This window comes from Miniopterus schreibersii, assembly GCF_964146895.1.
Source record: "Miniopterus schreibersii genome assembly, chromosome: X".
In the NCBI taxonomy this organism is placed as follows: domain Eukaryota; kingdom Metazoa; phylum Chordata; class Mammalia; order Chiroptera; family Miniopteridae; genus Miniopterus; species Miniopterus schreibersii.
The window spans coordinates 7,019,993-7,031,688 of NC_138104.1; the positions used below are offsets into that span (position 1 = coordinate 7,019,993).

Sequence of the window (11,696 nt, forward strand, 5' to 3'; positions counted from 1 at the left end):
TGATCTAGGTATGTCTCTTTTTATGCCAGTACCATTCTGATTTGATTACTATAGCTTGGTAGGTTAGTTTGATAGCAGGTAACGTGATACCTCCAACTTTGTTCTTCTTTCTCAAGATTGCTGTGGTTATTTGGGGTCTTTTCTGGTTTCATATAAATTTTGGATTATTTTTTCCAGTTCTGTGAAATACATCATTGGTATTTTGATAGGAATTGCGTTGAATCTATAGATGCTTTGGGAAGTATGGACATTTTAACGATGTCAATTCTTCTTATCCATGAGCATGGTGTATGTTTCCATTTATTTGTATCTTCTTCAATGTATTTCTTTGGTGTCTTATAACTTTCCAAGAACAGGTCTTTTACCTTGCTGGTTAAATTTATTCCTAGTTATTTTATTTTGTTTGATGTAATTGCAAATGGAATTCTTTTCTTAGTTTCCCTTTCTGGTAGTTCATTATTGGTGTATAAAAATACAACCGATTTCTGGATATTTATTTTGTATCCTGCTACTTTACTGGATTCATTTATCAGTGCTAGTAAGGGTTTGTTTTTTGTTTGTGTGTGTGTGTGTGTGTGTGTTTGTGGTTTTGTGTGTGGGGGGGTTGGTGGAATCTTTAGAGTTCTCTATATACAGTATCATGCCATCTGCAAATAATGACAGTTTTACGTCCTCCTTTCCATTTTGGATGCCTTTTATTTCCTCTTCCTGTCTGATGACTGTGGCTAGGACTTCCAGTACTATGTTGAATAAGTGCGGGGAAAGTGGACATCCCTGTCTTGTTCCTGATCTTAAGGAAGATGGTTTTAGTTCTTCCCTTTTAAATATGAAGTTAGCTGTGGGCTCATCATATATGACCTTTATTATATTGAGATATGTTCTCTCTTTTCTCACTTGGCTGAGACTTTTTATCATAAATGGGTGCTGAATTATGTGAAATGCATTTCTGCACCTACTGATATAATCTTATGATTTTTGTACTTCATTTTTTATGTAGTGTATCACGTCAACGGATCTGAGGATACTGTGCCAACCTTGCATCCCAGGAATAAATCCTACTTGATCATGGCGTATGAGCTTTTTAGCGTATTGCTGGATTTGTTTGTTTAATATTTTGTTGAGGAATTTTGCATGTATGTTCAGCAGGGATATTGGCCCATAATTTTCTTTTTTCATTGTCTTTATCTGATTTTGGAATTAGGATAATGCTGGCCTCTTAAAATGAGCTTGGAAGCCTTCCTTCCTCTTGAATTTTTTGGAATAGTTTGAGAAGGATAGGTGTTATTTCTTCTTTGCATGTTTGGTAAAATTCACCTGTGGAGCCATCTAGTCCAGGACTTTTGTTTGTGGGAATCTTTTTGATTACTGCTTCGATTTCATTAGTTGTAATTGGTCTGTTCAGATTTTCTGTTTCTTCTTGATTCAGTTTTGGAAGATTGTATGTGTCTAGGAATTTATCCTTTTCTTCCAGATTGTCCAATTTGTTGGCATATAGTTTTTCATAATATTTTCTTATAATTCTTTGTATTTCTTTGGTTTCAGTTTGACTTCTCCTCTTGTATTTCTGATTTTATTTATTTGGTCGCTTTCTCTTTTTTTGGATGAGTGTAGTTAATGGTTTATCAACCTTGTTTATCCCTTCAAAGAGCCAGGTCGGTGGTTTCATTGATCTTCTGTATTGCTGTTTTAGACTTTATTTCTTTATTTCTGCTTTGATCTTTATTATTTTCTTCCCTCTACTCTTCTGGGCTTTGGTTGTTGTTGTTTTTCTAGTTCCTTTAGGTGTAAGTTTTGATTGTTTGAGGTTTTTCTTGTTTCTTGGGGTAGGCCTATAAAGCTAAGAATTTCCGTCTTGGGGCTGCTTTCCCTTTGTCCCATAGATTTTGGGTTGTTCTGTTCCCATTTTCATTTGTCTCAAGGTATCTTTTGATTTCTTCCTTGTTATCATTGTTACACATTCATTAATTAGTAACATATAATTTAGCCTCCATTTGTTTATGTGTTTTCTATTTTTTTCCTTGTAATTGACTTCTAGTTTCATACCATTGTGGTCAGAGAAGATGCTTGGTGTGATTTCAACCTTCTTAAATTTATTGAGATTGGTGTGTTTCCCAACATGTGGTCTATCCTAGAAAATGTCCCATGTGCACTTGAAAAGGATGTATATTCTACTGCTTTGGGGTGAAATGCTCTGATAAAAGCAATTAAATTCATCTGGTCTAGCGTGTCATTTAAGGCCGCTGTTTCCTTGTTGATTTTCTGTCTGGAAGATCTACCCATTGATGAGAAAAAGAGTGTTAAAATTTCCTTCTATGACAGTATTACTGTCGATCTCTCCCTTCGTGTCTATCAAGATTTGCTTTTTGTATTTAGGTGCTTCAATATTGGGTGCATATATGTTTACAAGGGTTATATCCCCTTGTGGGATTGATCCCTTTACCATTATGTAGTGTCCTTCTTTGTCTCTTATTATAGCCTTTGTTTTAAAGTCTATATTGTCATATAAGTACTGTTACTCCAGGGTTTTTTTTCCATTTCCATTTGCGGGAAATATCTTTTTCCATCTCTTTACTTTCAGTCTGTGTTTGCCTATCCTTCTGAGGTGGGTCTCTTGTAGACAGCATATATACGAGTCTTGTTTTCTTATTGATTCAGCAGTCCTACGTCTTATTGTTGTTGTTGTTGTTGTTGTTGTTAATCCTCACCCAAGGATATTTCTTCCATTGATTTTTTAGAGAGAGTGGAAGGGCAAGGGAGAGACAGAGAGAGAGAAACATCGATGTGAGAGAGACACGTCTATTGGTTGCCTCCCGCAAGCACGTGCGCTGACAGGGGCCTGGGATCTGACCTGTGACTAAGGTAGGTGCCCTTGACTGGAATCGAACCGCAGAACCTTCAGTTGGCCGGCCGACGCTCTGACCACTGAGCCCAACCAGCTAGGGCTACCCTATGTCTTTTGATTGGAACATTGAAACCATTTACATTTGAAGTGATTATTGATGGGTATGCATTTATTGCTATTTTATTCTTTATAACTGATCTTCTTTTTCTTTCTTTCTTCTTAAAGAAGTCCCGGAACATTTTCATCAGATTTAAAAAACTTCCCTAAAGATTACAACCTGTGACTTTAGGGCTTTGCTGAAAGGCAAGCAAATAAGGGAGATGAGGTCCTCTGGTAACCACCCCTGGTTCTTTCTCATTTGCCCTTTCCTCAGCTGTAGGTGTCTACACCCAGGAAATACACAAAGAAACAAATTGGAACCTGAGACTTCAGATGCCAGGTCAATTGTATGCTGAGGGAAGGGGGTAATGGATACTGCCCTCAGTTTTGCAATCCAGGCCTCCTTGAATCTGGGCTTGGTGTTTCAAGATTGTGATAAAGAATCTGAAGTCTTCCGTCAGTGCTTCAGGCAGTTCCAGTACAAAGAAGCAGCCGGGCCTCGTGAAGTTTTCAACAAACTCCTGGAGCTTTGCTCTGAGTGGCTGAAGCCAAAGATTCGTTCTAAGTCACAGATGATGGAGCTTCTAACGTTGGAACAATACCTAACAGTTATACCCCAGGAGCTAGAGACCTGGGTGACAGAGCAATGCCCAGAGACTACAGAAAGCATTGTGTCACAGTTAGAAGACTTACAGACCAAACCTGAGACACCGGAGACAGTTGTGTCACTATTAGAAGACTTACAGACCAAACCTGAGACACCGGAGACACAAGTTGTGTCACTCCTAGAAGACTTACAGACCAAACCTGAGACACTGGAGACACAGGTGAGAAAAGAGTTTGGGATCTTGGTAACTAGACCAAAGGGGTATCAGAGGCAGGTGGTATTGGATCAGACTTTTGTGTCTGTGTCATTCTTCAGGCCAAGATTTCTCCACAGTTGTTTTCATGGCTCTCTTCTGCTGGAGAAAACATATGGGTCAGTGGTTTTCAACCTCATCATAGCCAATTCCCCTTCTGTAACAAATATTTCCTAATGCCCCAGTAAATATACTTAAATGAAATTCATACATAACCTACCCCATAACCTACCTACAGTCATTCCTCAAAAATCACCAGTATTACACTTTAGGGTCTGCAGACCAGATCCACCCACAGCCTGTTTGGTATACCCTGTAAGCTAATAATGGATTTGACCTGTTAAAATATTGTTTTAAAAAAGAGGAAGAAGGAGAGTTAGTGACAGACAGAATGTGGCACACAAAGCCTAAAATATTTACTACATAACTCTTTGCAAGCAAAATTGGTCAAGTCTGAGTCAAGTAGACTCTAGAAGGAATATAAAGGAATAGGTAGGTAGTTTATTATAAACTAAGAAAACATTTCAACGTGCACATGTCTGGGCTTGAGTGCGCCAGAAGACCTCATGAAGTTGTCAGATGCTTGCCCCTCTGCACAGACTCACTGTGAAGGCGACAGGCAGTAATTCAGACTGATACAGCTCAAACACTATGAGCAGTGGTGCTGCTGGTGGTGTGATTTTCCAAGATGGGAAAAAACCTTGGTGAATCTGAGCAATTGGTAGTATAGCCTTTCTTTTAAAAAAAACTTTTTTAAAACTTTTTTCTTTTTAAAAAAAATTAAAGTTATTGAGTGACACCGGTCAATAGGGTCATATAGCTTTCAAGTGTCCATTTCTATGACACATGCATGATCTGTATATTGCATTGTGTGCCCACCGCCCAAAGTCAAATCTTACATTCAGTATTATTTTCTATTAGTTTCAGGTCTATAGCATAGTGGTTAGATGATCATATACATTGCAAAGTGTTCCCCCTGATAACATCCAGTACCCACACGACACCATGCATGGTTATTACAATATTATTGACAATATTTCCTATGCTGTACTTTACATCACCGTGACTTTGATTTCCAAAGTAGCGCTCACCTAGAAAATTATAGTTTTGCTAAAATATACAAAAATATTTTGTGATTATATGACCAACAAGGTGAGAGTCTTGACAGGTTCTTTTTACCTACATGAAAGTTTGCGAGAGACACTCCAAAGTTGGTGGGGACCTGGAACAATTCTGTGTTCTGTGCATTATCTATACTCCCATCCCCGCCCACTAAATTATTTTCTTTTAGTTATAGATTTGAGAGAGAGAGAAAGAAACATTGATTTGTTGTTCCACTTCTTTATGCATTCATTGGTTGATTCTTGTATGTGCCCTAACCAGGATCAAACCCGCAACCTTAGCTCATCGGGATGACTCTCTAACAAAATGAGCTACCCAGAATTATCTATACTCCCATCTCCGCCCACTAGTTCTGAAAGCCATCACCTGCCATCATATGCAAAGCACCTTCTGGGGCGGTGGCCATGCCCTCAGTTCAGAACCACCAAGTAAAAGTTTTTGAGGCCATGCCATAGCCGAGCACAGGGCAGCATCTTTGGGGATGAGAGAAAGTGCTTCCAGTTGGGCATCAGGGGCACTGGAGGCTTGGGTGTAGATGGGGCTCTGCAGTTAGCCTGCATGAACAGGACTCTTCCAAAGTTTCCTGCCCCTAGGGTAGAATGAGTTTATAGTTTCCCTTCCTTGTTTGGCTTACCACATGAAATTTTGTCTTTGTGCAGTCTCATTCTGCATTGCCAGCATGGTAGGCACCAGCCAAGGGTGGCTCTTGAGCACTAGAAATGTGGCTAGTCCAAATTGGGATATGCTGTAAGTATGAAATGCACACCCCATTCAGAAGACTTAAGGTGAAAAATAAAGTAGGTGAAATACTTCACTAATAATTCTTCATACTGATTACATTTTGAAATTATGATATTTTAGATGTATTGGGTTAAATAATGCATATTATTAAGATCGACTTTACCTATTTCTTTTATTTTTCATATGAGCACTGGAAAATTTTAAATGACTTGGGTGGCTTGCGTTATGTTGCTACTGGGCACTGCTGGTCTAGATAGACTTTAGAGTGATGTGTTCTGGCATTTCCTCCAGATGGATAGTCAGGAAAAGCTCTTGGCAGATTTGGCAACGGTTGACATGGCAGACATATCCTTAAACGTCCACCTGGAGGTACCCCCACTGCAAGCAATGGAACCTGACCCTGAGGACCCACTGGCAGAGGCCTGGACTCTACAGGAGCTGAGCCCCAATGCTGCTGGGGAAGGCCAGTCCTTTCTGGACCCTGGTAAGGCAAGGGTTTTATTTCTTTTCCTTGATTTCTATTTTGAGAGCTCAGGAGCTGTCCAGGGTTGGGGTTGGTTAGAAACACCGAATACTGGATGAAAATGGATCGCTCTTATAAAGAGTAGTAGGAGGGAGTGTCTCTTGGGGAATATCTGGACACAAAGCCCAGTATTGGATCGAACAGGATTCAAAATCCCTTAAGCTAATTAATAAGCCTGCTCAGGAAGGAGGCTTTGACTCAGAATGTTATACAGGAAATGGATGAGAGTTTGGGTAGTATGAATGAAGATTAATCTCCCCAGCCAATTTTTATCCGTGGAATCTGTGGTGTTGTGGGTCCCAAGGGCCTCAGTTGCTCTTATAACATAAGAGCCACATTCAAACATGGTACTTTATTAATATACTCACTCCAGATCCTTTAAGAGGATTTAATTGCTTGTGCCAGTAAAACAAATACCTATCCTATCCATTTTTATGGATAGAACAGCGTTTCTCCAAGCGTGGTAAGCAGATTCTCCGTATCAGGATCACCTGCGGTGCATTTTAAACAAGCTCTCTAGGTGAGTGCTGAACATACTGCCCTTTGAGAACCACTGCTGCAGGCAATACAGGAGTTAGTTCAGGGGGAGAAAGTCCCGGGGAAGAAAGTCTCCTAGAAGTTCATGGAAGTCTCGAGGGTGGTCGAGGACTTGGCAGGATTTTATAGAGGGAGAAAGCACAAGGTTCTCTGGGCAGACCCTGGGAGATATCATATTAGAAAAGATTGTTATATATGAATTCAAAAATCTGTTAAGCTTTCAGGTACCTTGCCTGGGATCCTTGCTTTCTGTGTCCTAAGTGCATGAGAATGGGTATCCTTGACACTTGGGACCCATTTGCTCTTGAAGCCAATAGAAATTCTAGCTCTGGTGCTTACCTATGGTTTTACCCTCTCTCTTGTGATTTCCATTCCAAGTGCCATCTCTCTTCTCTGAGTGTCTGGCAGGCAATGGGGAAGAGTACGTGTGAGACCCCACCCTCTCCCTGGAAAAGATGGCTTGGTCCCTTCCAGGGGACCAAGAGTAGGACCATATGTGATCTGTGCAATGCCACCACCCACATGGAATTCATCTCATACTGTCACAGTGTGGTTGTTTGGTCACGAATTTGTCTTGCTTTCCGCATTTATTCATTTCATCCTGGTAACGAGTTTTGTAGCTTGCTCTAGCAAGTGCTGGGCATGTAGGGACATGGACTCTGTCTTGTTTTCCATAGCGGTGACCAGGAGGAAAAACCCAAAAGGACATATGTATATCCATTAAGGTCGAAGCCAAACTACATAAAATATTGCCATTAATATCCCATTCTTTACCTTACCTACATCTCTGATGCGTTAACAAGTTTTTAAAAATCTGTATCTCTGTGTGTATGCCTGCAACAAGTGTCAGAACCTAGCCAGTGGGTTGAATTATACATCTTTCTGCGTATGAGTTCCCGTAGAACATTCCCATGTGAATATTCTTCTCTTAGCAACAGTGCCAGGTACAGAGATCATATATGATGCTGAGCAGCACTATTGCTCTTGATTTGAATACATCCTTCTCTAAAGCACAGGAAAGTCCAGTATATTTAACAAGGGAGAGATAGAATGATGTAACAAGTAAAATAATATCCATTAGGAGGAGAGGAAAGTACCCCTTTCTCATCACAGATTAAAATGATACACTATGCTTTGTCCTACTGACTGGGAGGTCTCCATGTCTACCTCCTGATCCCCAAAGTCTCATCCTCCTTACCACTTGCAGAGGGTCCAAGGGATCTGCGGGCTGATCTAGGAAGGAGATATGACCAGGAGTTGGCAGTAGCACACACAAGCTTTGTTGGGCAACTCTTTGTCAGGTGTGCTTGTGAGGGAAGCCAGGGGTCGGAAGGGGAGGACAAGGGAACTCCCCAGGGAGCAAGGGTTGGGGGGGGGGAGGCGGGGGCTTACCTGTCTTGGTGATGTCATAGCCCAGTAGCACACTGGGAGTCTATAGGTCAGAGAATTCCAAAGGGCAACAGCAATTTGGGGTCATATAACCAGAAGGCTCCAACTTTTCAGTGGCTAGCAGCTGTGGGGTGATATTTTCTTAGCTGTGGAAAGGAGGTCGGCTCTAAATGGCTAAAAATCTGCTTCTGGGGGCTAATTTTTAAGTAATTGGATATGTGAGAATTTGAGTTTGGCGCCTGCAGGCTTTTGAGTAAGGAGTCCCAGCCGGGAGTGAAAAATGAACAATCTGGGGCCCAATACAAAGAGGGCTCTTTCATGCCCTTAACTTAGGCTCATTTCCAGCACAACCTCTGGACTGGTTACTGTGGCGTTTGAGGGTAAAGAGAAGAGCCCTGCCAACTGAAGTAGGCATCGAGGCATGACTTCTGACTGACCAAAGTGCCCTGGGGCCAAGCTATAAAACACAGTGAGCATCTTTCCATGGGCATGTGTCAGCAGGACAAATATCTAGGCTAGGAACAATTGGTTAGGGGGCATATACATCTCAAACTTTAATAGACATGGCCGAATGTCCTCCAAAATTACTGTACCAACTTACCGTCCCACTACAGCCTATGAGTGCTAGTGTCTGCTCGCCTCCACTCACAGGCTTGCCTTGTAATGAGCGCCGTGGCTGTTTTCCCCGTGTTGGCAGACAGAAGGTGGGCTGACGTCTGTGAAAATCTTGTGAAACAGTGTCCAGTTCATTCAGCATTTATGACAGTATTTTATTGAATGCATGAGTAGAGGATGGGAACTGAGGTCAGAAGGGTGTGAGGTGGGTCAAAGGGGGATGGTTACTGCCCTTAGCTGACCTGGGCGTGAGCATAGGTTGGGGAATGCAAACTAGTGAGTGATAGTGGTAGGAGCAGGGCTTTGAGAGTCCAGACTGTGAAGGCTGAGTGCACCTGAGCCACAAAGATCTGAGTGTTACACAGGAGGGAGGTGGGTGGGGGTGAGGTTGGTAGACAGTGAAGAAGCATGTGAGGTTAACAACCACCAGGGAGCTCCAGTTTGGGCCAGCCTCTTTGAAAGCGGGCACCAAGGAGTACTGTGCCGGGCGAGGGAGTCAGGTGACAGTTCTCAGTCCTCTTTGGTTTGGTGCTGCACAGAAAGGGGCAGCTGGACTGGTGGTAAGTCCATGAGACGCAGCTGCCTGGTGATGATACTCCTGGCCTTGTTCTCCTGGGTGCTAGATCCTGCCTCCGGGGCTGCTTCATTCCTTGACTAGTTGTGTCTTTAGCTGCCTTTCCCTGAGGGGCAGGTGTCTGGGTTGGTTTCTTGGTGATCTGTGATGAAGTCTACAGCCTGAAGACTATCAAGTCCATGAACCAGCATGTGAACACATCCTGCCATTCTTAACTTGTGTTCACGTCCCTCTTAATGGGGATATTCAGGCCTCCAGGTTTCTGCCACCCCAAGGCTGTGCTGCTGTCCACCCCCCACTTTCCAGACTTCTCGCACTTTCACTTGAAGGTTGCTGTCCTTTGATCCATGACATCCAGTTTTATTTGACCTGGGCTCATACCCTCTCATCCCTACCTTACCTTTGAGATGCAAGCATAAACAAAATGAAGAGTTGTACTTTAAATTCTCTTCATTTGAAACATATGGTCTTTTCTTTATGAAAATAGAAAATAAGGTATTTTAGTTGCCTTCCTATGCTTTGGTACAATGTCCTAAAAGTTAAATGTTCCTTCACATTAACATTAGCCAAACTAACTTTGCTCATGTCATTTTACTAAGTCTAATATTTATTCATTGCCCTGTATTTCAGTCTGAAATGAGCCATTTCCAACCCACACTTTACTGCAGACCCTTAAACTTGGCTGGAGCTGAGGAAGGCATGTGGAAAGAGGCTGGAGCCAGAGAGGCTCTCACTGAGGAGAGGGTGGTAAGACACAGGGTGACAGTGAGTGTAGAGACGCCTCCTGCTTGTCCTTAGGCTGACAGTCCTACCAAAATTATTCCAGTAGCCATTCCTAACCCCCACTGTGGCCTCCCTCTCTCTTCAGGTGGCAGTGAGTAGGACAGTGCTTCTCAGTTTTGGTATGGCAACACTTTAGGAAGATTGAATTCACGGTCTGGCCCTCACCTACCTAATTCCATTCCCCAAACAGATGTGGGGCTCATTCAGTGCATTCACTTCACACCAGAATTGATTGCTTCCCTTCCATAGATTGGAGGAAAATAGCTTTGAACTGAGCACAGTAGGATCCCCCCCCCCCCGCCATTTGGGTTGCATTCTTATTTTTCGTTGAAAAATGCACAACACAAAGGCCTTGCCAGAGGCTCCAGGTGAAGCAATGTTGAGAAGGTAGTAGGCAGATGTGGAGAGGCCACGTGTCCGAGAAAGAGACCTGCACTCTGCAGAAACCTGTGTTGACTCAAACTATCCTCCCTCCCGTCTCTACTTATGGCCAGGATCCCCACCACCAAAGCCTGAACTTGAAGTGCCCTGGGCCAAGGAACTACAGGATTGCAAGGAACTGGAAGAACTACTGCAATTTGTTGACTTCAACATTGGTAAGTGAGGGTTCATGGATTGCTGGGAAGAAACTAAAGAAAGATTCACCCTTACTCCCAGGGTTGTAAAGAGGTTGGGGATGGCACCTGGAAGTTTGTGTCTTACCATTAGCCGTTGAGTGTAACCCTTCTCGGTCCCTAGCTCTCCATTTCCCTTGGAACATGGTGACATCTGCGGTTTCTATCCATACTCTTGATTTTGATATTGGCAGAGAAAATGTGTCAAAGCAGAAAAAACGAGGAGAGTGTATATCCATTTTCTGTTTCTTTAGATGGAAATGCACTTCTTGAGCCCAACTTTCCAGAAGACCTCGAGGAGCCAAACAATCCATTGGGAATTCCCACAGAGCAGCTACCCAGATACCTCACATTGCCTGTCCATGATCAGAATCCCTCTCCGGGAGAGGGAGATGAGAGATCCAACCAGGAAGAGCCTTGGAACCCCAGGGCCCATGAGCAAACGAGTGCCCCAAAGAAGCCACACCAATGTGTTCAGTGTGGGAAGGGTTTTGTTTCTAAGAAGGTACTTAAGGGGCACCTGAAAATTCATTTGGGAAAGCTCCCTCATGAGTGCCCTGATTGTGGGAAAAGATTCCTTCGTAGGTCAAACCTACAAAGGCATCTTCGAGTTCACACAAGGGAGGCTCCCTATAAATGCAGCGTGTGTGAGAAGCGATTCACTCAGCAGTCACACCTCTCAGAACACCAGAAAATCTCTTCTGGTCAAGGAGTATCCACTTGCCCCGAGTGTAAGTTGCGATTTTGTAATAAAAAACAATTTATACAACACCTGAAAATCCACACAAACGGAAAGCCCCATAAATGTCAGAGTTGTGGGAAAAGATTTAGACGACAAAGAGACCTTAATTTGCACCACGGGTCACACACTGCAGAGAGACCATTTGTGTGTGAGAATTGTGGGAAAAGCTATAGACAGAGATCGAGCCTTGTTTTTCATTACAGAAGCCATTCGGGGCAGAAGCCATACAATCTTCCCAAGGAAGGCATGATTTAA

General features: G+C 42.7%; 1 protein-coding gene across 1 annotated transcript; it reads left to right on the forward strand.

Moving 5' to 3' along the window:
• Window positions 1–3,309: 3,309 nt before the first annotated feature.
• LOC308551709 (zinc finger protein 449-like) lies at window positions 3,310–11,696 on the forward strand (the record flags this gene model as incomplete). The annotated part of the gene is made up of 4 exons (XM_081126355.1): window positions 3,310–3,768; window positions 5,956–6,148; window positions 10,580–10,681; window positions 10,954–11,696. 4 exons carry the CDS (start codon window positions 3,310–3,312, stop codon window positions 11,694–11,696), a joined length of 1,497 nt encoding a protein of 498 aa, XP_080982481.1.